At 38.5% G+C, this 26,550-nt stretch overlaps 1 protein-coding gene across 1 annotated transcript in view; it reads right to left on the bottom strand.

The window, feature by feature from the left end:
- Positions 1-2,656: 2,656 nt before the first annotated feature.
- Positions 2,657-26,550, bottom strand: part of ppp1r2 (protein phosphatase 1, regulatory (inhibitor) subunit 2) — a 37,999-nt gene continuing 14,105 nt past the window's right edge. The window contains exons 2-6 of the mRNA XM_079808607.1: positions 22,296-22,403; positions 21,048-21,131; positions 9,881-9,981; positions 7,071-7,241; positions 2,657-4,786 (exon numbers count right to left, since the gene is read on the bottom strand). Of these exons, the coding sequence (XP_079664733.1) occupies positions 4,767-4,786; positions 7,071-7,241; positions 9,881-9,981; positions 21,048-21,131; positions 22,296-22,403 (484 nt within the window). The 3' untranslated portion in view covers positions 2,657-4,766. The remainder of the gene's footprint in view (positions 4,787-7,070; positions 7,242-9,880; positions 9,982-21,047; positions 21,132-22,295; positions 22,404-26,550) is intronic.

The following is a 26,550-nucleotide window of genomic DNA, read 5'->3' as shown; positions in this document are numbered from 1 at the left end:
CAAAACATCACTGCTCTAGAGGAGATCTGCATGGAGGAATGGGCCAAACTACCAGCAACAGTGTAAAAACCTTGTGGAGACTTACAGAAAACGTTTGACCTCGGTCATTGCCAACAAAGGGTATATAACAAAGTATTGAGAGTAGGGCTGCAACGACGCGTCGACGTCGTCGATGACGTCGACTACGAAAATATGTCGACGTGCGTGAAATGCGTCGACGCGTCGGTGGCACATTATTTACGTTCTAGAATGGAACAGAAGATCTAGAATAATGGCGGCTTCTGCTCCCGGGCATAGTGAAAATGATCATTTATCATACAAAGCCAGACCGCGACATTCAAAAGTGTAGGAGTACTTTAAACAGAAGCCGAATAAAACTGTGCTTTGTTCGCTCTGTAACGCCGGTTTCACACTGCACGCGGTGGCAGAGCAGAAGCTGTGTGTGTGGAGAGCGGGAGCTTTCACACTGCAGTCAGTGTTGCCAAGTCCAGCTTTTTCCCGCGGAATTGGGCTACTTCTACACTGTTGCCGCGGGCTGTGTCTCATGTCCGCGGGTTGAAGCAAAAAAACACACATATTTAACCCCCCGAACGCGATGTTTGCCAGAGAACCTCCCCGAAACGCGATTGGGCTTGTTTTGGGCTAGTTTTGAGTAATGAATGGGTGGGGTTTGTTGTGTAAACCTGGCAACCCTTCCAGTGTTCTCTCGCGCAGCTGAACCGTGGCGCGTGTATTGCAACAGACGGTCACATTTTCCTGGGTTCTTCTCCGACCCCAGTACGTCTCGTGCTTTTATTTATTATGGGCTGCATATATCTCCTGTTAATGCGACCTGGTTCCGCTCTGTCCCAAACACATATGCATAATAACTTGTTGTATATAGGTAGTTTACATGATTAAAGTAACATTAAAGTTAAGATATGCCTCTAGCTTTAATCATTTAAATGTGTCTTTGAAGTTTGGGCAAAAACTTCTGGCAGCTTTAGTCGTTGTTTATGCACATGTATCTTCAAAATAGACGACTAGTTATACATTAAAACTATGCTGAAAGCTCCTGTATGTGAACCTTTTGCAGATAAATACAAGTGCATTTTCGTTTACTATTGACAAATCAATAAGTAAATCATACTCAACTACTATAGTAAACAACTTTTCCTAATTAGGCCTACTCTGTATACATTTTATGATGAATAGTATCATTATATATTATGTTTAAAAAGCTTCTTTTGTTCATATATTTCATTATAAAATGGCATACTATGTACACTACCCTTCCTGAAATACAATTAATATTGTCATCATTCATTGATTTCATGTTAAAATAATATACAAATTCACTACCCTCTTTTAAATACAATAATCAGTAAAAAAGAATAATAAGATTAATCTGGAAAAATAATCGTTAGATTAGTCGACTAATCGAAAAAATAATCGTTAGATTAGTCGACAGAAAAAATAATCGTTAGTTGCAGCTCTAATTGAGAGAAACTTTGGTTATCGACTAAACACTTATTTTACACCATAATTTGCAAATAAATTCTTTAAAAATCAGACAATGTGATTTTTTTTTTAGTTGAGGTGTCCCTATGCTGAAAATTACAGGCCTCTCTCATCTTTTTAAGTGGGTGAACTTGCACAATTGGTGGCTGACTAAACACTTTTTTGCCCCACTGTACAACGAAATACGCATAACTATTTTAGCGTACAAACGGAAGACTAAAGTACGATAGGCTATAGTTGTAAAAATCGTTTTCAATCTTAAAGAAAAGCAGAGTTCACACAATAGCTATACAACGATAATGGCGCAGAGAAATAGTAAAGTTGGAATCACTTTCAGAACGATTTTTGACAGCCAATCAGAATACATCCTGCTTCAACGCCTTCGAACATTTAAAGCGACAGGCTTAGAATAAACAGAACGATATCGTCCGTTGGTGTGGATGCTAATTATCTTTATAGTTATAGTTCTTGGTGTGAACGGGCCTTAAAAGGTCCATTCACACCAAGAATGATAACTATATGCAACGAAATATGTATAACGATGACTATTTTAGCGTAAACGGAAGACAGAGGACGATAACTAGCCTATATATATAGTTCTAAAAATCATTCTCAATATTAAAGAATAGCAAAGTTCACACAACAGCTGTAACGATAACGCCACAGAGAATCGGTATAGTTGGAATCACTTTCAGAAAATTGTTTTTTTCTTCAGCTGATGAACGATAAAAACATTTACAGCCAATCAGAATCAATCCTGCTGTAATGAGCTCGAGCATTTAAAGCGACAGGCTTAGAATAAACAGAACGATATCCGCTAATATAGTTATTGTTCTTGGTGTGAGCAGGCCTTAATTCTGTGAGTATAGTGAAGTTCAACTATCACGACAAAGAGAGGAGCCATATTGCTTTTTTTAGCTGCTCAACGATAAAACATCGACAGCCAATCAGAAGCACAAGCATTTAAAGCAGCAGGAGACATGATCGTCTGTTGGTTTGGTTACTAATATATTTATCGTTAGTTATGGTTGTTGGTGTGAACGGGTCTTTAATAACAGTACAAGATGCTTTCACCTTTTTTTTTACAACTAATTTAAGGGGACTGGTTACCATATTTTTTGTAATTGAATGTCATTTAGATCACTTAAAAACAATTAAAAAGAACAAATTCATACCAACATTTTAATGATGACAAATATGCACATTTTCATTTGAAGAACATGCACATCTATTTAAGAAAAGAAACAGAAAAACAAATCTTGAGGAATAAAATGGACAGAGAAATGGCCAAATTACACAAAATACAAACAGAGAAAGTTCAATATGATCAAAAACCAAAGCACTTGTGCTTGAGAATGTACAAATTTAGGATTAAATTATATTTGACTTGAAATATGTGTGTCAGTAATAGGACACTGAAGGACAAAACCATCTTTGTTCATTAAAAACAGGCAACCAATGAATAAATGTGCTTTTACGTTCAGTGTGTCCAGCACTGTTTCTGAGAGATTGCAAGGACTCGACACATTTGTTCTGACACCATTCAGTCGAGGGCAGGGCATGTGAGCATCTGAACTTAATTTAACATCCACAATGATGGAAAGAGACATCTCAAAAACACAGATGATTCTGCTGGTTTTCTGTTGAGAATAAATACAGTAGGAAATGCTCTCAAATGCATTCAGGCAGATATACGGTGTCGCATTGAAGCACTGTTTCCAAAAAGCAACGCTGCGTCGACGTCTGGGTGAATTTCGTAAAACCCGTCAAGAACATATACAGCTCTTTTAACTTTTTCACCAAATCAAAACATTTTTAAATTACAAAAAACCTTAAAATTAGAATAAAAAAAAAATTATTTGGTTATTTCTTTAAAATTAAGTTATTTTAAACGATTAGTTTAAAACATAATTAATTATTACTGTAATGCATCTGGAGGTTTTAATTCATATTTTACATTTTATTCTTAATTCTCATATTGCATAAGGAGTTTTGCATATTGCCACTAAAAAATTTTTGCATTACAATAATTAGTAAAGAATATTTTTTGCATTACAGTAATGATTCTTGCATTTAAGTAATGAGTCAAAATATCTTTGCATTACGAAAAAGAAAAAAAAAAACTTTTTTTTGTTGTTGTTGTTGTAAAATATGGTAATGAGTCCGAATATTTATTGAATTACAATAATGATAACTCAATGTAATGCACAAAATTACCGTAATATTTGGTACTAAAATAACCTATTTTTAAGCAAAATATAATTTCTTATTTTCTCCTTTTGATTTTGGAACCAAACATGACAAGTTATTGCAAGGTTTTCCAACATTCACCCATTTAGCATTTTATTTTTAATACAACACGCATATAGTGTGTGCGAGTATGACTATAAAATGACAAAATACACCAGAATAACCACCATTTTAAAAGGTCAAATTTCTTGGGTCAAAATAATGTTCTTCTTTTATTTGGTACTGCACTATAACTATATTCTTCAGTCACAAAAAAACAAACAAAAATAACCCCATTATAATGGCGCTTTTTAAAAAAAGGCAATCAAAACAAACAAAGCTCAATAAAGATGCCAAGAGAAAACCCTTAAGAAGCGCTCAGCATCTATTAAAGCTGTTGTAGTTTTGGAAAAGCAACAGAGACGACCAACGGGTTCAGTCTATTGATCAGTAGTTTTATAGCTAGTTATGTAATACTCACCTGTTAATTCAAACACAGGGCAAATACAATTAGTGCCAATGTAATTAAACATGGTTTTCAGAAGCCATGCATACAGTAGGGCTCTTGTGAGCGGTTTAATACCGAGTGTGTGCGTGTCAAAGCCCAAGACCACATCAGTCCCCCTTTACCGGTGCATGCTAAACCACCTGCGTGTTAAAATCGCACTAAACTCAATTACTTAAATGTCAATAACAGTGGTGCTGGGAAATAAGAGAATCAGTATGGTTCGTTGTATGACAACAGCACACTTCTCCGTGGCCTGGCAGCGGTTCGGCATGGAGCTCCCACGCTCTCGGCCACAGGAAGAGGGTGGAGCCCAGGCCGGTGATGGTTTGTTAACAGTCTCGTTTTTTTTAGCATGATGACAACAAACGTTTGGCAAACAAGGGAGCTGGTTGATATGCGTGGCATTGTGGTGTTGGTGGAATACACGGGGTGGAGGGGAATCCTGGAGCTAAACCCTAACGGTGACGGCACCGCGCCTTCCAGAGGGTCACGTGACAAGGCAGAAGTTGAAGGACAAATCTTGACATCCTTATGAATCCAAGGAATCAGCTGTAATAAACGAGGAGAAGTTTTAGTTCATTTCACAATGTAAAAACTATTTGGACATACACACGCACACTCAACATGAAGTCTCTAAAATGACAGTAAAATAAGTCATGTTGTGAAATATTTATACAATTTAAAGCAGCTGTTTTCTATGTGAATATAAAGTAAAGTGTAATTATTCCTGTGATCAAATGTCATCATTAGTTCTGTTTTCTGTGTCACATGATCACATGATTCATTCTAATATGATAGGATGACCGAGAAAAACACTAAAGTTGTTCTGGTTCTCGAATCTGATTGGCTGAGGGCCTTTTCCAGTATCAGATATGATATTCCCCCAGTATCATTGTTTGTATCACTCCGCTTGAGCGACTTTCATGGCGATCGAGAAATCCACCATATTTATTACAAATACTACTGTTATTGTGTCACGAAATGCGGTTCGGAGTTTTTTAGGCGAGAATGCCGTTATTTAGACCTCAAATATGTGACTCATATATAAACACAGCGCCTGTTGATTAGACGCTTTCTCAGATCTGAGCTCCAGACCGTCAGCGGCTGTTCAGCGCCCATGTACCCACAGAGAACAGCTTCATCTCGGACTGTCCATCAGGAATTTGAGCTGCTCTCTTACTGTTAGGGTTGGGTACCGAACTCAGTACTTTTAAGGGCACCGACCAAATTCAACGGTACTACCGAGTACCGATTCACATTAAATCAATAAGTTCCAAATTTTGGTACCTGAGAATGCATCTGGTGATATAGACTAGTGTCTGTGAATATTAAACCGCAAAAGACCATTTAAATACGGATCCTTCGTGTCTCTGTGCGAATGAATGCCATAGACGTGTGGTTTACAGTCTGGGTTTATCTCACACTCTCACGTCATCTCCAGAGCCACTGAGAGTAACTTCATGAGCATTTTACCGTTTCATTTGAGAAAAACTACCGTCATGTCATAAACACACAAACTCAAAAGGTCTTCACGGCAACCCGTCAAAATAAAAGTTCAGCCTAACTTGACAAATACATCACTGTTGAACAGTAGAATTTAAATACGTCTCAATGTAATAATAATACTGACACTAATGTAATAATAATAAATAATCAAAACTTAATTTTAAGTAATAAATTAAACATTTTCACCGTATAAAGCTCAGTTGTGCAGCACTTTGTTTGACAAAAAAAGTTTAATTAAATTAAAAGATAAAATAAATTAATGTCTTATGTCTTCATTTGATTACCAGAAAATATATAACACATCATTTGTGGGAAATCTCCTTCTGGAGCATCAGTGAATGTTTGAACCTTTTTTAATATTCGTGTTTGAGTCCCTCAATCATCCTCAGATCTCAAAATCATATACTCCCTGCTGGAAAGGGTTCAAATATGCAAAAGATGCTGGAAAACTGAAGAATTTGCAGGAGCTGACAGATTTTTCTGAAGAACGTTGGGGAGTTTAACTGCTCAGGACAAACAAGGGACTCAAGAACAACCATCACAAAACAAAAAAAACAAACAGCCGTGGAGCATCCAGGGAACGACACACTGTATTGAGAATTAATGGTTCATAAACTTTTGAATGGGGTTATTTTAATAAATTCAGCTATTTTTTTTGTCTTGTGGACTATATGTAAACATTTTTTATGTAAAATATCTTATTCAAGACAGTACTAAATAAAAAATAACATGCATTTTGTATGATCTCTCTTATTTAGTTAAAATTATTCACATTTTCACAGATTCTGCAAGTGGTTCACATACTTTTTCTTGCAACTGTATATTATATTGTATTATATAAAACAGTTCGTTCCAGTCCTCGATTCTGATTGGTCAATAGTTGTGTTTTTAATATGAAGGGTTCATTCACATCACCAACCCAGATAAAACAAGCCATAGCAAAAATAGTGAGGCTTGACTTATCGAGCTGCACTTAGCAGCAAACTTCCTGCTCTAATCTGAAGTATTGTGTCCTTAATTGATCTTGGGAGAGCATCTGGAAACCCTTCCTAGAATCTCAAGAGACCCCTAGTGGTCAGCGGACCGTGGTGGAAGACTCTTCTTCTCACACAACAAGAGATGATGGCCATGTGAAAGTTTCTGTTTACTTACAGCTTGTAACAAAACACATCACAATTATTCTTGGTCGGGACTTACCCTTTGAAGTAACTATCCAAACTACATGTGTAGTTCAAATACGGCCGAACTGTACTAATGTTTCAGCAGAAGCAGATCAAGAGCATGAAACAGCCCGTCAACACTTTATGTAAAAGTCTTCTTCATTTACCATCTTGCGGGGGGTCAACGGTGATGTCCTCGGTCTCTGTGTCGTCCTTCATCTCTTCATCCTCATCTTCCTCCTCTTCCAGCTCATTGGCGATGAGTTGTCGGGCTAGTTTAATGTTCATACCTTCATTATAGTGCATCTTCCTCATCATCTGAAACTGCGTCTTTCTGGCTGAGGAGAGACAGAACACACAGCTCTAAATAGGGAAGACACGACAGCAAACGTATGTTCTTATTAAACAAAAAACAGAACATAAGATTTTGTTCTTATTCATGAAGCGCCCGTGGAAGGAGGCGCCACATCAGTACATCAAACTGAATACAGCACATGCTGTTTTACTTCACATTAGCATATATGCTTGAGATACATTATCAAAAATTCCATGAAACACATTTTTTGGGGGGGCAATAAACATTAAATTTTACGATTAGTTCACTTCAAAATGAAACTTTCCTGATAATTTACTCACCCCCATCTCATCCAATATGTTAATGTCTTTCTTTCTTCAGTCAAACAGAAATTAAGTTTTTTGAAGAAAACATTCCAGGATTTTTCTCCATATAATGGACTTCAATGGTAACCAACGGTTGAAGGTCCAAAACAATGCAGTTTCAAAGGAAGGGTTTCAGAGGCTCTGCACGATCCCAGCTGAAGAATAGGGTCTTATCTAACGAAACCAGTCATTTTCTAAAAAAAAAATTATATTTATACTTTTTAACCTCAAATGTGCGACTTCTGTGTTGTGATTCTTCACGATGTATAAAGTCATGTTGGAAAGGTCACGCACGGGACATACGCGGAAGTACTGACCCAGTGTTTAAACGAACGTGCAAAGACTAAATCAAACGGTCTTTACAAAAATAAAGGTAAAACAACGATGTCGGACAAATTGTTGGACGAGAACATGAGATTGAGTTTTTCGGCACTGGGTCGGTACGTCCACCTACCTCATGAGTGACCTTTCCGACGTGATGACGTTATACGTCGTGAAGAAGTACAACACCGAATTTATGGTTAAAAAGTATATAAATGTTTATTTTTAAAGAACATGACTGATGGTTTGGCTAGATAAGACCCGATTCCTCGGCTGGGATCGTGCAGAGCCCTCTGAAGCCCTTTGAAACTGCATTGATTTGGACCTTCAACCCGTTGGTTGCCATTGAAGTCCATTATGTGGAGAAAAATCCAGGAATGTTTTCCTCAAAAAAGGGATAGTTCACCCAAAAATTTTAATTAGCCTATGATTTACTCACCCTCAAGTCATCTTAGGTGAATATAACATTCTTCTTTCAGTTTCAGAGTTATATTAAAAATGTCCTAGCTCTTTCAAGCTTTTTAATGGCATTGACTTGTATGAATTTTTATGACTTGTATGAAAGTCCATAAAAGTGCATCTATCCATCATATAACTGCTCCACACGGCTCCAGGAGGTTAATAAAGGCCTTCTGAAGCAAAGCGATGCGTTTATGTAAGAAAAATATCAATATTTAAAACTTTATAGACTAAAATAACTAGCTTCTGGCGGTCAGCGGTACGCGAGTCAACTTGCGCTAAAAGAGTAACCCCGAGGCTACGTTTTGCTTTGCTCTATCCTCTCCGCTTCTGCGTTCATCAATACACATGCGTCAAGGGTTCAAGGGCTACTCTTTTAGCGCAAGTCGACTCGCGTACCACTGTCCACCGGAAGCAATTTATTTAAAGCTTTGAAGAGCCAGGACTTTTTTAATAGAACTCAGATTTTATTCGTCTGAAAGAAGAATGTCCTATACATCTAGGATGACTTGAGGGCGAGTAAATCATTGGCTAATTTTCATTTTTGGGTGAACTAACCCTTTAAACATGAACATCTTGGATGAGATGGGGGTAAGTAAAATGAAAGGAAATTTTAATTTTGAAGTGAACTAATCCTTTAACAAAAATCCTCAAATAATCAAATATAGTAAAAGGATATTTAAACAAAACAAAACAAAACAAAGAACAATAAATCTATACTGAAATGGGCAACAGGGTTGCAAATTTTGCCTTAATTTAGCTAGCAAGTATGGGGCAAAATGTTTGCTTTATTTATTTATCAAACTAAATTAGCTCGTACTTCAGAGTAGGATCTAACCCAGCATAAAAGGAACTACCAGTGATGTAAGTGTACGTAGATTAGGAGTGTGTATCGAGTTTGGCGCTTTTTAGGCACCGACCAAATTGCCTACCATCGAGTTCGATAATAAATTCCGATACCAAATGGGTTAATCTCGTCAACGTTAGTGAGCCAATAAGCATGCAGCATGATTGACTGTGGCGGAAAAACACTAGTTTATGCCAGTTACGCCCAGAGACGCGTTTGTATTAATGTACTATGTTTGGAGTTTACCAAACTGTGTATTAGACTATGTATTTTAATACAATGATTTAAGTGTCTTTATGTCTGCAAACCTTTTCTCCATTGTTTTTTAATCACTAAAAATCTCTTGAGAAACGTGAAGTTCACTTTGCTGTCAAATACCTGAAAAGTATTTGTCATTTTATTTAAATTTGTTCATGCATTAATATTTATTGCTTTAAATAACTGATAAGTATTGTGGAATTTCACTGGTTTTGATGTATCAACTACTGAAATGTTCATATTTATCCTAAAGTGTAACACTGTAAGTTTGTGAATTCAAAAAACAACTGAAAATTGAGAGAGAGAAAGAGTAGTGGAGAAGTGTGTTTGAGCCCCTGGCTGAGGGTGCGGTGACCTGTGTAAATGTGTAATCAGTGTGAGCAGAAGCAGAGGTGAATCTGAGGCCATGAGATAGAGACACACGTGTCTCACCTTGCTCCTCTGGACTCAACTCTTCCTCCTCCTCCTCACTGCTCTCCTCTTCTGGTTCCTCCATGAAGCGAGATTCTGCGCCCTCCACTGCTTCCGCCAGCCTGAAAAGACATCAGTTTTTCGTTAACATGCTCTTTTTTTATTATTTGGCTTCATATATACACCGATCAGGCATAACATTAGGACAGGTCACATGAATAACACTGAGCAAGTGAACATTTTGTCCTCAAAGTTGATGTGTTAAGGCCTGTACACACCGGGGCGAATATCGCGCACGCTTATCGCCAGCGTTTTTCGTGACGTTTTTTGGCGCGTCTTGAGTATTCACACCCAAGCGATTTTCACTGGCGATGTGCCGAGTGAACGTGTACATTCAGTAGATGCGCTCCCGGTACACAAGGTGGTGCTGCGCCACTTTACGCCTCTGACACTCGCTTGTCACACAGAAGGAGAAGAGAGACAGTATTTACGTGCTTGCCAAAACCACAGATGTATTATGTCTATGGCCAAAACCATTCACACACTATTTACTAACTGGCAAGCAGCATTAGCAGTTCATCTTCTTCTTTGTCTACTTACTACTTCTTCGTCATATGAATGTGTGCTCGGCAAGAGCGTTTTGTGCTTGAGCGCCACCAAGTGTTTTCCTGTCACTTCAGCAGCTCCAGGCACGTGTACAAAAGCGGCGATCTCATTGGTCAGCCAGTTTTTTACGCGCCGCGTCAAAATAAAAAAACGAACCCGGGGCGTTTTTTTTAAAATGGCACTTTTACGCCTGCCGTTTTGAGCGTCGGTGTGCACACTCACATTGTTTAGTCCCGAGCCGTTAAACGTCGGCGATAAACACGTGCGAAAATCGTCCCGGTGTGAACAGGCCTTTAGAAGCAGGAAAAATGGGCAAGCGTAAGGATTTGAGTGAGCTGTGGGGTGTTCCCGTTCTGCAGTGGTCAGTATCTATCAAAAGTGGTCACCTTTATTTCAATAGCGCTTTTCACAACACAGATTGCTACAAATCAGCTTTACAGTGATGACAGGAAATTAATTTTGTTTTAGATGAAAAGCTAAAGTAAGTTTTTGATTGATTAATTTCTGTTGTATTTCAAAATGTAAAAATGCATGTAAAAAAATATATTGCACAAAATGAAAACAATAATGTAAATATTATTATTATTATAAGTGTGAATCAAATTAAAAGCGCATTTTTAAAAAAACAAGCACGACTTCATCTCTTAAATGTCTTAGTGTGTGTTTTGGTCATAATTTAGACTTTTTTAAAATATAATTTCAGCTTAATCTCATAATTAGGACTTTTAATCATAATTTAGATTTTTAAGTCATAATTTCAACTGTTCATCTCGAAATGACTTAGCATTTCATATTTTTGACTTTTTATCTCACTATTGTGACTTTTAAAATCATATTTTTTACTTTTTTTCTAATAATGAGGACATTTAAAATCATATTTTCAACATTTTCTCTCTTAATTATGACATTATGATAATTGAAATGAGCTGATCAGTAATATAGTTGAATATTTAGTGTCCCCAACTGAGCAAGCCAACGCCAAAGGCGACGGTGGCAAGGAACCAAAACTTCATCAGGGGACATAATGGAGAAAAAAAACCTTGGGAGAAACCAGGCTCAGTCGGGGTGCCAGTTCTTCTCTGGCCAGTGGTGAACCGCCAACTGCATGGGCGGGCAGGAATATACAACTCAGGGCTCAACATTTCGCTCACATTTGAGACAAAAATAGATGTGTATGAACTTTGATGCATTTTGGAGCACGTGTGCAAAAAAAAAATCCCTGCGGATCAGTTTTCTTAAAGGGGCTATATGCGTTTTTCTGAAATTTAAACTCGCGACTGACACCTGTGGCCAAAAAACAGAACTGCTCTCATTTTCTGCTCGCTCTCGCAGCGGTGGTGACGTCACATCCGCAGACAGCGCGGGAAAAGACGACCCGCCAGAAAATAGGAAAAATAGGATACAGGCTTATAGGTGCACCCACTGTGAGCGGACAAGGTGTCAGTATGCTCATCAGGAGATGTTTGAGTCATAAATGGTAAAATAAAAAGGCTATTGTTACGTTTATTTTGGGAGAAAAGTTGCATATAGCCCCTTTAAATGTAAGATCATAAAAAAAATCTTCAATACCTTAAATGCTATAACAAGCGTCTTAGTAGCTCTTCTGTTTGACCGGACCACACGGCCAGACTTCGCTCCCCACGTGCATCAATGAGCCTCGGCCGCCCATGATGCTGTCACTGTTGTTGTTGCAACAGTACTAAAAAGTGTCTTTGCCATGAAGTGAACCAATAAATATCTAATTTATCCCCAAACATCAATTTACTGTATTTATGACCAAAATTCCTTGATCATGTCGTAATTACAACTTCTTATAAGAAACTACCCCGGAGAACCTGAAGGCAGCATCATTTCATTATTAAGGAAAGAAAACAAGTTTGTCCTTTCATTTCACTCTGATGGCCTTCTCATTGTGAATCTACCGTTCAACTCAGTGTAGATTCTTGCGGTAGTTTTTTTGTAAAGCCTGGTGATCTTAGTAGTATTCTCACTGTCAATGTGACAGAATCTCTAAGGAAAGCATCTCTCAGGAGTAATCGGACACACATGCACAATGGCCTCAATGGCCGCTGGGTAGGGGAGCATAAAATGCATGTAGCTGAGGGAAACACAAGACACAGCAGGAGAAGGATGATGGAAAAAGAGATAGTGGCGGAGAAAGAAAGCGAAGGCGTTCGGGACTAAGGCAGAGCCATTCGGGACGTGAACAATGTGAGCCGCTCTTCCTGGACGCCAATAGGGCTGTCAACGAATATTCTAAATTCGAATATATATTCGAATAGTTTTTAAAAAACGAATTTCGAAGGTGAAAATTAATATTCGAATAAACAAAAAAATGTGGGGGAAAAAACGCCCGCGGTAGTAGAGGCGTGGCTGTCTGCTTTGCGAGTGGGCGCTAGCGCGCCTGAAGCCTTGTGTACTTTGGCCCGTCTCCAGAGCGCGAGCCCACGCTGACTGCGCGCACTCCTCCCCAAACGGACGAGGCGTTTATATTTGACGCGCTCGGCGTTGTGCTTTTCTTTTAAACGACAGATGGCGACTCGGAGTAATTGTTCTATAAACTATCAGGAAAAGCGTCGAGAAGAAGTGGGCTAATGTACACAGGTGACGATATTTATTTTAGTACACTTCACCGAAAACCACACTACAAAAGAATCATGTAAAACAGATCAAAATAAACCTTGATATTACTTGTGACATGAGAACAAAATGTATGTAGAAATGTAACGTTAACTTATACAACTCAATTTATGATATCTAAATGTTTCCTAATTTCACTAAACACTTTAGTGAGTTTTCACTTAGTTTCGTGAACTTTTCTTTATTAAACAGGCTTTTTTATGCTTTTGTAGGCTTGTTTTGTAAATATAAGCAACTAATTTGTATGTGCAAACTGGACCACCCTTACTTTGCATCGCCCGCCACAAGCTCTCTGTCTGCAACACGACAAGAGGCCATAACGGAGAAATTAATTTAGTTCATTTGTAAGGACATGAGAGCGATCAGTGTCGTGGATGGGGCAGGCTGGAGTTCTGTCAAGCAATGGAACCGAGGTACTGACTGAATAGATATTGCATGAATGAAGGATAAATGCACTGCTTCCACTGGTTTGATTATTCCGTTTCATGTCAAGGAAAAGTTCCATGTTTACCACAGCACAGCTCGCTCGGAGCGTTCAATAATATGCTGTAAAACTTATATTAATATTTGTTTCAATCACTGAATGAAGCCTGCTATATTTGGGACAAGAGTCGCGACCTTAAATTGCTTGCACAAAACTCTTGATCAGTCTCAAAATGTGTGTGTGTTCATTTAAACCGTTATGCGCAGAGAGCGTGAGGGTGAGGGCGAGAGAGAGTGAGGTCTGCGGTCTTTAGCCATTAGTGATTTACTTGTTTTTGTGTAGGTAATACGTTGTCAAATATGTTTAAACTTAAATAGACTACCTATATAAGTAGTTATGTGTCTTTTGTATTCATTTGTCCTGTTATTGACGTAATGTGCGTCATTGATAAAATGCGCAACCAGATGTTCGAATAGTTCGAATATTCGTGCTTTATTTAGAGGGAATATTCGAACGTCATTTTTGAGCAATTTTGACAGCCCTAGACGCCAACATCGGCTACAGATACGGTTACAGGCCTGCGGCAGACAAACCACTCACTCGCATCCATCTCAGAGCTTTTACCGACACGGATCTAGATCCAACGATCCAAATCCTGCATTAAAACAGAACTCTTCTATTCATTCAAAGACTTTAAGTGCCTTTCTCTCAGGGGGAGAAAATCTATAAACATTCTGCTGAGATTTCATGCCCAGTGAATTGTTACAACCAAAAGATATTTTCAAGTTGGTTGGTTGACCCACAAACCCCCTGTGGTGTTGTTTATATGCCTATGTGGTGTTTTTAATATGCTTTAAGACAAACCATGTGCAAATTCATAAGTCCATAACACCATTGCTGAGTTTTTTCTCTTTAAAACTGCAGTGAATCTAAGACTCTCAAAACATGGTTTGAAATCACTGGTGTTCCTGACATCACAAACTAACCAATCACGTCACGAGGGGGGCGGGGCTTTAGCATATCATTAAACATGACTGATGTGGGTGGGGCTTTAGCATATCACCTACGACTAATGTGTGTGGGGCTTTAGCATATCATTAACTATGACTGATGTGGGCGGGGCTTTAGTATATCATTAACTACGACTGATGTGGGTGGGGCTTTAGTATATCATTAACTACGACTGATGTGTGTGGGGCTTTAGCATATCATTAACTACGACTGATGTGGGTGGGACTTTAGCATACGACTGATGTGGGTGGGACTTTAGTATATCATTAACTACGACTGATGTGGGCGGGGCTTTAGTATATCATTAACTACGACTGATGTATGTGGGGCTTTAGCATATCATTAACTATGACTGATGTGGGTGGGACTTTAGCATATCATTAAACATGACTGATGTGGGTGGGGCTTTAGCATATCATTAACTCTGACTGATGTGGGTGGGGCTTTAGCATATCACCTACGACTAATGTGTGTGGGACTTTAGCATATCATTAACTCTGACTGATGTGGGCGGGGCTTTAGTATATATTTAGTATAACTGCTGTGAAGCAGGGGAGTCTCAAGAGAAGCAGGTTATCTCGGCATATTTTTCTGTTGATATGAAAAATCGTGTAGATTTAGTAATATAGCGGGTGAATTATGTATATGATGTATATTATGATGTTGTGATGAACTATATGTGAACGGGAGCATGGTTTGTGTAACATTAACAACAAATTATAAGCTGTTTAATAAGCAAAAGGCTTATCACGTGTATTACCGTCGTGTGTCAGACGTTGTAGAGAGCGATACATAAAATGCATTACCATTCTGATACACTGACAAGCCTGTGTGAGTGATTGGAGGCGGGGATAATTTTCATATTCATGGATCCACGTATACTAAATGAAGCAAGGGTGTAGTCACATTCAAGCTATTTACAGGCATGAATGATTGTTTTACTGTGCCCATCAAGCACAGTAAGGAATGGCATGATATTGCAGCCCAAACCATCATTGATCTATCCGCGCTTTCCTCTCCAGATGTTAAGCCTCTGTGGGGCTTCTCCATGTTTCACACGGTCCACAGCCCAAGATTTGCACTGTTGGCTCCAATTAAACTGACATTTGGCATTGGCACGAGTGGCCAAAAGTTAGTCTATAGCAGCCCGACCATGAATATTGACTCTGTGGAGCTCCTGACCAACAGTTTTGGTGGAAACAGGAGAGTCGAGGTGCGCATTTAATTATACAATGAGTTGGGCAGCTGTGGCTTTATGTTTTTTGGATACAATTCAGGTTAGTACCTGGTCTTTCCTTTCAGACAGCTTCCTCTTGTGTCAACAGTTACTCATATTGGATGTGGTTCGTCCTACGTGCTGGTATGCCGACATTACCCCGGATACACCACAAAGACTTGCTGTCCTGGTCACAAATGAGCCAGCGAGAAGCGCACCAACAATTTGTCCTCTTTTTTTGTCCTCACGCTTGAACAAACAATAATACACAGAATTATGCCAAAACGGCCATTTTGCAGAGTGTTCTCCTAAGAGCAGTCTTAAATTAGTTAAATAACGTCTTAAATGAACTTAGAGTTGAGAGAAAATGAGATGCGCATGACAGCGCGTCAGATCCACATCATGTTTGGCAGCGGCAGATCTTAAAGTGACAGCAGCCACTAATGAGGTCTCATTAATGTTCATCAAAGAACAAAGGGAACAGAGAAAACTGTAGCTTTAATAAGGATTAATCCACATTTATTATTTATTACATTGATTATATATTAGGCCACAGGTAAATATGACATTTATTATGGGTTTATGTGAGGATTGTTTTAAAGCCTAATAAATGTTGAAATTAATAGCTTTCAATTATACTGTAATGTTGAATGTCTATCATTAATGTTTCATAGAGACATCAGTCTCAGTGATACTGGCTAGTTCTGGGCGGTATGACCAAAAATTTATATCATGGTATTTTTCTAATTATACCGGTTTCGCTGTATATATTGCACATACATTTATTTTGAAGACGACATCTAATTCATACTATGACAAGGAAAATAAAAACTGCTCTAAAGAGAATTAACGCCTTCCACCCCCACCCCGCATTCATGCTTGAAATTATTTTGGTTGGTCTTGAGATAGATTATACTTGTCTAGGTGGGTCCTGGGAAGGAAAACTTTGGGAACCCCTGCTTTAATGTATCACGTAAAATATTAAATGTAAAAAAACTAGACTGCACTATATTCATGAGAAAATCTCTGAAGCTCATAGTATGCTAAACACCACTATTGAGCGGCAAAGTTTAATCAGCCATGGGTTGCTGGTTGTGGATCAATACTTGTGCCATTATGAGCCGTTCTGCTGACATGCTTCTCTGCATATCAGAGAAGCACATGGTGGCTTTTGTAGGAAACACTGAACTGACCGGAAAGTGTCTGTTCAGAGTCAAACTGAAGCAGAATGGCAGACAGAAGATGAAAGCGTTTAGCAGCTCTGCTTGAGTTACTGTGAAGTTGATTCGCCTGTAGGCTGTGACGTGACATCTGTTCTGTGAACGGACTTCTGCTTGCTCAGAGTTAAAACTCTACCTGCACACATTACCAACATTGAACTAACAAGGCAGGAAACCCAAAATAATACAAATACGGTGTTCCTCGCAGTGGCTGTATTTTGTTTAATGAAGTTGATTGAACCTGCTCCTTCAGAGAACGCTGTGAATCAATTGATGAAAGGCGGAGGGTGCGTCACAAGGACACAGCAGGGAAAACACAAATGGTTTGCGACACTGTTAATACATCATGTGAACAAACGTTTAAGAAACTTTAACCTTTGCTGAAACGCACTTAAAGGGATACTTCACCGCTGGAAAGATGAATGTGTATTTAAATTGGGTCATTTATGTAGTAGAAATGTGAAATTATTTTAGAAGTGGGTGCCTTCTAGACTGAGAAAAGCCAGAAAATTGGCTCATGTGGATGAAAGACAACAACTCCCAGAATGCACTTGCTTCGCTGCCCTATGAGGCCACTCCCAAGCCACGGCTACTGGTTATCCCTTGCCCACCGCAGCACATTATTAAAATAACTGACCATTCACGGTGCGTGTCCAGTCTGGCCCGTTTTCAGTTCATGCCTATGGAAGCTTAACTTTCATAGGAATTCATTGAAAACACTCGCTTTGCTCCGCACCGCTCCGTTATGAATGCCTGAGCGGCCGTGCTCATTTTACATTCTGTCAGTGAGATCCCACCCCTATGGGCGGGTTGAAAGCATGCGGAACTAGCTCCTACTACTGGCTATAGTCTCTAGCCTCTGGCCAAAAAAGCCTCCAATGACACAACCTTTTTTCCAGACACAAAATACATAAATCTCTCATCTCAGGGGGATATGAGGGCGGAAAGCACGATCATTCAAATATACTACCGGGTTTCTACGGATACAAAGCTTAATGCTAATCGCAGAAGTAACCCTTGAAGTTCGAAAGGTGGGTACAGTTGTGCATTATGAAATCCATTTAGCTGTATTTCAGCTTGATTTTTAAATTGACTCTTTTTACACCTTTAAATGCCTATTTTGCATAGAATAAAGAAAGCACCACGTTTGCGGTGTTTTAACACAAAAATGAAAGCGAGATTCTACTGATTTTTCACCCCAACTCTTTTCCAATTATCCAATTAACAGTTTTAACGTTACAATATAAAAAAACAGTCCACTTTTTTTTTTAACTATAAAAATGTTTTAATCAAATTATTACTATTTCTTAGTGCTGATGTCATTTCCGCCACAATTTATCCACTAATATATACAGTATATATGTATTATTTTTTTAAGTTAGTGCATTTGGGATTACTGTGCGAGTGATGAGCATGATGGAGATTAAATGAGACATGTTATGAATAGGGGTCTAACAATTTTCAAACCGAACCGAAAAACCACGATACACCACCCACGGTTCGAACCGCGATCCTCTCATGTCGAACCGAACACACCCCGCTCCCTGCTGCCCAAGCCCAGCTCTCACTTCACCTTATGCCACAACATAATTTTTTTCTTCCTTGACATTAGATTAAATAGTAATTAGTACACTTTTAACAACTAATAAGAGCTGTATTTTCACTAAATATTATTATAATAATATTATTTACTAAGTATACACTAACTTTTGTCTTCCAAGTGCATGTCACGTCACTTGGGTGATCGCTCAAGTTGCATGGTGGAAGGACAAAGAGCCAGTTTCCCCATTTAGCCAGGTAGGCAAAATGCAACCTTAGTTGGAATCCCAGCAACATTTTCATTTTCGTAGCTTTTTACAAAAAAAAATAAAAATAAAAAATCTCTCTCACCTCAGAAAACCGCTTTCGTGTCCTGTCAGTCTATACTGCACTCGTAGCACACACTCTTTGCCCTATCACGCCCATACATTATAAGCGCAAGAGAAACAAACTACGAGCATGCAACGTTACGATGTAAATTTGTAAGTCATGAAATAAAAGATGATTTTGATTAGTGTGGTGGCTACTTTATAGAATTAACAAAAACTGCCATTTAATAGCTTTAACTTATAGGCCTATTTATTAATCAGTATTAGTCATATTCATGTATGTGTTTGTTAAGTAGGCTACAGTGGGACATTACTTGTGTCATCAATTTTTTTGAAATAAATGTGCTTTTTTTTTTAAACATTATGGTAAATGGTAAAATGAATAGATTATTTCTGACTAGTCTACAGTGCAGACATTTATTTTATTTGAGTTTACTCAGGTATGCTAACTGCTCTAAAGAAAAATGTGGAGCCAATGTATACAGTTAAATTATTGCTCTTTTTAAAAGTGAATCTAGTGTTATTATTGCTGGTGCCCGCCATGAACCATGACTCCACAGCAAAAAGAACCGAACCACTACACCCCTAGTTATGAAGACAAATAAAGGTAAACAAAAACCCTTTTTGATTTTGTACTAGCAGAGGTGCTCATCCTTGGGGTCTATGAAATGCATCTTATTTAAAAGGTTCCTTTTATGCCCCTTTTTACAAGATGAAGAATAAGTCTCTGATGTCCCCAGAGTGTGTATGTGAAGTTTTAGCTCAAAATACCCCACAGATCATTTTTTATAGCATGTTAAAATTGTCACTTTTTTTGGGTGAGCAAAAACGTGCTGTTTTTGTGTGTCCCTTTAAATGCAAATGAGCTGCAGCTCCCAGCCCCTTTTCTAGACAAGGGCGGAGCTTCAAGAGCTCGTGTTAGCAACTCCGATCACCTCACGTAAAACACGCACTGAAAATGTCAGAAACTGTTCAGACTTTTATGTTCAAAACGGAGTCGGACAATGATGGAGAGACTCAAGAGGAAGTGACAACATGTGGAATGAGACAGGATGTTGATGAATTTATGAGTTAACTATCTTCAAGTCATTGATTAGCATATTCTGTCATGATAATCTATAAATCGCTGGTGTGGGAACTGTTGTAAAATGCACAGAGCCAGAGAATATCTGCTGCATGAAGCAGCGTTGTAGTACTTGAGACTCGGACACGGTCTTGAACTTGGTCTCGAGACCATATTTTAATGGTCTTGGTCTTGTCATGGACTCGTGTGCATTGTGACTTGGTATTGACTCGCACTCGAACATATTAGGAATTGGACTTATTCTCGAGTCTACTCGAGTCCTATTCAAAATATTTCATGATTATTACTGTATGTTAATATTTCTTTAAATTGATGTTTGATTGCCCCGTCCAATGATTGGTGATTTTCTTGTGCGCAACTGTGCATGACTTGAGACAAACGCGGACTCCTGCCAGGCTCTCTCCCACACCCGTGACCCGCCCACTCCAGCTTCTATTTTACGTTGTATCCACCTGCCATCCACATGTAGTGATCCTGCTTTCCAGAAAGTCACATTGCTACATTATTTGTCTCAACGGTGTTATTTTAATATATTTCCCGTTTTCAAAGTAGGACAAAAGTGTCACAGAGAAAACCAAATCTTGTTGAATTAAATAATAAAATGAATACAGATACAATGACTGATGACAGTCTCAACACTTAGCATCTCCCCCAAAAAATGTCTGACAGAAAGCTGCCCGCCCTCTTTCCCTCCAGCACATTCACACTATTGCATTAAAAAGGCAGCAATTTTTTGGCAGTCACTCTTGTGCACGGCCTCCGTAACTAAAAAGTTAATCAAATTGAGTTCTAATGTTGTATGTGGATTTTTTTCTGGTCTCGGTCTTGACTCGGATTCAACATACTCTGAACTCGGTCAAAATATCTCCCTTTGCATTGAACTTTGAGCGTCGTAACTGCAGATGTTGTTTATGCTCAAACAGCAACATTAGACACTAACTAAAGTTAAAAAAAGAGAAATCATAATCAAGGACCTCTTTAATGGTGTATTTTTAAAAAGCTTTTTTGAGCATAATGCTTTTTACAATGCTAACCTTAAACATGGTATGGGCCCAAATTTCGAGAATCCCAGTACTCCCCTTCCATCCATAAAAGAGACAGCAATCATGCAAAACTTACTTCTTAGCGAGGTCGTCTCCGTGTAAGACTGTGTTCCCATCCGAATCGCTGAGCGCCCCCTCATCATCGTCATCGGCAACCATCCTAAAGAGGGAAAGGAGGAAAGGAGATTTTTGGCCAATTGCCCGAAGGGAAAAAGACAGCATGACCTTTTCTGCAAATTTGCCCTGTCATATTGAGTTGCACCCTCAGTGCTGCCCTTGTATTTTGCAGACAGGGCAGTAACATATCCAAAGAAGGATTGAACTACCAATATTCACAATCCATTCAGCCTCAGCAATAGATCAGATCTTTAAACAATTACTTTTCTTCAATAAATTAGCATAAAAGGCTATAGGCTAACCTGAATGCAATAGAACTTATCATTTTCAACCCTGAAATTCCATATAAAACTGCTTTAAACCAGATGTATATTCCGTGCACAAATCGAAAAAATAAATGTATAGTTTGTTTAATTTTCGAAATTTCAATTGTTCATAGACATCCATGCTATACTGAAAACCATTTTGGCCAGATATTATTTAATCATTCCCAATCAATCCAATTTGTTCTAACAAGCATATCTTCATTTTCTTATTCGAGTATGTGCGATATTGACAAAAAAAAAAAAAAAATTATCAATAATGATAATTTCACAGTATATTATGGGGATTTTTACCTTTATAAAGCCATTTATTCTAACGTAATTATATGCATGCATCATCTTTTGTGTCAAATTCTTACATTTAATCGAATTGAATGAATAACCTGAAATTGCAAGCGCATATTTTGATGTTTTAAACATATAACGCTGAATGTTTATATTTGAAATTATTTTAAACGTGATAAGATACTTTAAATGTGAAATTAAAACCAGCCAGTAGGTGGCAGTAAGTCACTGTTAATGAGTGAGTCCTTGAGATTCAACAAATTCATTAAAACGGCTGATTCATTCAGGAACGAAGGTCTTAATGGGAGAGGCATTGAATCCTTCAATCAACCAATTCATTCAAAAAACCTACTAGACTACATGTAGTGTATGTGTGCGCTCTCTGGGTGTGAAGGACATACTCGATATCAGATTGCACATCGTTAAAACAACAACTACGATATAAATCGCAGACGATATAATCACACACCATCAGCAGCAGTTTCACTCCTGAATCCATGCTTTAGTATTTTGCACAAACACATCAGAAGTGATACTCAATTTAACACCCACTCATAAACTGAATGGCATTCATGGCAGGTTTTATGTGTGCTGCTCACCTGTTGTATGGCGTACTGGGTTCGTCTATCTTCATCAGCCCATAATCCTTATCTGCCGGGTGATATGTGGCCAAAATGTTCATTTCATCCCATTTCTGTGACTTCTTCCTGAAAGAATAGGTCAAGCACAAATTTAGAGATTAAGCTATCAGCCATGATGCAAATATTCCCACTGAGATCTGCTACATTAAACAAAGGACTTTGTCCCACTTTGAAACTTTATGGAGTAACTTGGAAACGGAGGACACAAAAAAAAAATAGCACCAAGTGGCATACATAGCCAAATATACCAACCCTTTAGTGATATAAACGGTAAGACTGGCACACAAGGCCCTCTCTCGTGTCTCATGTCTCAAGTAAATTTTTCCCAATGCATTGAACTCTATGAGCTATCAAGCTACAGCTCTACCCCAGGTGTGATGTTGTAGTAGAGCTGTAGCTTGATAGCTCAGAGTTCAATGTAAAAAAAAAACACTACACACTTTAAATCACAAATAGCTATTTAAAAAAAGAAAAGAAAAACGTTTCGGTAAAGAAAAGAATGCCGTTTCTGTGTGAGTGTATGAACAACACAATGATCAGTGGTGGAATTGGCTGTGATGCAAGGGGCACCTGGTAAAATCTTGCCTAGGGCAGCAAACTGGTGAATGCCGGCCCTGCATTTCAAGGTTTGTACCTTTCGAGAATGAAATTCAAGCACTTTTCTATGACTTTCAACTGCTTTGGTTTATTTGTACATGTTTACTGTTGTTAATAAAAGTTCATTTTATCTGCATCTCAACTCAAGGTCAGAGTCAAATGTGCATTTCCAAGAAATAAACTTAATATTATTAGTTACTACACTTAAAAGGTCCCATGGCATGGATTGTTTTATTATTTTATAATGTTTCCTGAGGTGTACTTATATTGTTAGTATGGTTTTTACATTAAAAAAAATGTCATAATTTAGAAATAAAAGGCATTTTTTCATTTATTACGATGCTTCACATAATGCCAGTTTGGACAAGTGTTCAGATATACTTGCGACGTGTGATTGACAGCTCTGAACATTATAAAGAGAGTGTTCTTTGATCGCTTTCTGTAGTTTAATCATTTAAATAATGGATTTGTTTCATACTACTAACAGAAACAATGTGAAGTTGATCGTTTTAGTCACTGGCTTGATTCACTGATGCATTACGCTCAGGGCATTAAAGGGCATATTGCAGGTTACATTTTTTTTAGATTAATATATAACCTTGTATGAAAATACCATATGAAAAGGTAGTGTAGGATTTAAAATGTTTTAAAAAGACATAAGAGCACAAATTTAGAAGATAAAGTGGCCATTTCGTTGGCCGCTGGAAAAAGCGGGTTTTTTTTTCAACATCGCGTCATATTACGTCACGAGAGGGAGTGGTTCGCCGAGCTCTGCGTTGGCTCAGTGCAGAATAGGTTGGTATTCAGTAGAGTCTGTGTATTTTCGGTAGTTTTTCTATTCCAATTTATCATTGTCATGGTAAATTATTATCCAGCCTGTCAGGGCATCGAGTCCACAGGTTTCCTAAAAAAAAAAAAGTTAGGAATTCTGAATGGTGGCGTTTTGTGCAGGTGAAGAAACGGGACTTCCCTTCGCGCATCTGCTTCAAAACACACGGTGGTGTGTATAGTGCTTTAGACCGGAGGATTATCATCCCGGCGATATGATGGAGTCAAACATTGTTATACTCATGTAAGGCCGGCTACACACTGGCTGCGTGACGTGAGCGTGGCGTTTTCTATCTGTAGACCGGGTACACACTGCAAGCGTGGCATTTCTGTTGCGTTTCAGCTGCGTGGCGTTTTCTGTGTCTTTGCACACCAGAAGCGTGTCTGACGCGGCGCTGTGCTGCTAGGTGACGTAGTGGAAGGCCTATACTTCATGTTAAACATAAAATATCTAAATAAATATTTATATAAATATATAGCCTACTGATACAGCAAAGACAACGTCAGCACTCGGCAGTATTGACGGCCGAATAGGCTACAAAATATTTTGTTCTGCATTGGCAGGTGCAATATTTGAAAATCGATAATATATCTTTTTTTTTTTATTACAATTATATCTGCATTTATGTCAAAACCTAGAGACTTTCACACATAAAAATGTCATTTATTAATATGTATTCGTGTCAAAATGACAAACAGCTTTTCCTATTCTTTTTGCCTGGAAACGCTTCCAACACTCTTGCGTGTCGCATCAGTTCTATTTCTAGCATGTGCTTTCGGCGCAGCTGGTGTGTAGCTTGCCTGAGGATGAATAAACATCCACACGCGATGCTTCTTTGCCGTCGTGTTTACATTAATGAATACAAAGTATGTAACTTACATTAACACAAATTAATACAGTCTCACACTTTTTCGAAAAAAAGTTCTGAATTATGTGATATTTTGTTCATGCCATGTATGCACATTCAAGTTCACTCAAATTTATACTCATAACGTCATATACATCCTCACACTAGCGGTGAATCGGCACGAAATAAACCCATAATACAGAATTAATGAATAAAGGATAAACACAATAACACAACATACTGTCTGTGGTTCGGCGGCCGGCGGGAGATGTGACGGCGGTCCCGGATCCGTCAGAGATGTAGCTCGGAGAAAACGTGAACTGTGCACCGTGGTGTGAGTCTTGTAAGTTACCAAATCAGTCGCGATGTGAGACAGCTAACGTTATATCACATAACTTGGAGTGAGCGGATATTAACGAGTGTGACTTTTCCTGACGGTCAAGCCTATAAGTTTCTGTTATTGGTAAGAAAATCAATAACTTACTAGATGACAACGTTACCAGCTTTGCTATTGCCTGATACATGATAATAATCAGTACAGTGTTGTGATCTGAGCACAGTGATCATATCGTTAGCTAGCTTTATCTAGCTAACACTGGTCTCTCTCCGAGACACCTGCTGCTGTTCTCCACTGTTTTTCCTCACATAAATACTCAATCTGTCTCCTGTAATCGTTGTTCTGTCTAATTCTGGTCTGTCCCTAATTGTGTGTCATAATTGTATGGCTGTGGTCTGCCATATGAGTATTAATAAACATTTATAATGTCCTCAGCATCCGAGCTGTCATTGCGATCCATTGTTTACCTATCGTTGAGATTCACCGCACTCCCTCTCGTTATGTCACGTCCGGTTTTGGCATTTTTAGATGCGGAAGTAAAATTCTCACAAAAACGACTCCAAAAGCCGTATTAGTGTATTTTAAAGTATATTTTAAAGAAAATCTAGTTCCTACATTATTTTTCTATACATTGACTCACTGGAGTCTCTAACCTGCAATATGCCCTTTAAGACAGCCAGCGGCGGGACTGACAGTATTAAACGATTTAGGAAGAAAGTGTGTGTGAACTTGAATGATTAGCTACACATCAGAAATCCCTGATCACAGATCACTGTTACTCACTGTTTGTGGCGGTGCTGTCGAATCCATAAGGTAAAAGTATGTTTGTAAAGTCTGTGCTGACATTGTGACTGATAAACTGAATCCATTTTCTCCAAATTATCTGGGTGGGCAAAGCAGAGGAAGGGGAGGTAACCTTTTCTCATATGACGACATAACAGGGAAGATTCCAGATCGGCTCGTCTGAGCTGTCATTTTCTCAAAGGCAGAGCAAGACAGCCAGAACTCGGTTAACACCTATCGAAATTTCTAGCTACTTGGGGATCATATACAGGCTAGGGGAACTCATATGCCATGGGACCATCAATAATCCAAAACAATAGTCATTTTATGATCAAATACTTTTATGATTAAACTTTGCATTTGGCCATATGAACTATCAATTCTAAGGGGCCTATCATACACTGGCGAAATGTGACGCCAGTCGCAACAAGTGTTTTTTGCTAGTTTCAGCCCGACACAGTTCTCATTTTCACGTCCAGCGCCACGTTGTTTAAATAGCAATTCACTGCCGCCCATCTGTTCGGCGTGCTGGTCTGAAAACCTGGTGTGTTCAGGCGCATTGCTATTTTGAGGATCTGAAAACGACTGCGCCATTGACCAACATAAACCTAAAAATATATATTTTTTTTGTGTTCTTTAAAGAGCACCTATCATGGCATTTAAAATGTTCCAAATATTGTTTTAGAAGTCCCCAACAACATTTTTGCATGCATGCAACGACAAAAAAGACTTAAGTTTTCTTATAATATGCATTTATTTTTACCTGTTTTGACAGTGATTCTCAAATGATTCCTTTAGTGATTCACTTTTCAAAACCCCG

The sequence above is a fragment of the Gobio gobio genome, assembly GCF_949357685.1.
Source record: "Gobio gobio genome assembly, chromosome: 24".
NCBI classification, from domain to species: Eukaryota; Metazoa; Chordata; class Actinopteri; order Cypriniformes; family Gobionidae; genus Gobio; species Gobio gobio.
The sequence above is the reverse complement of the archived record's forward strand: the minus strand, read 5'-3'. Positions and strand labels throughout refer to the sequence as shown.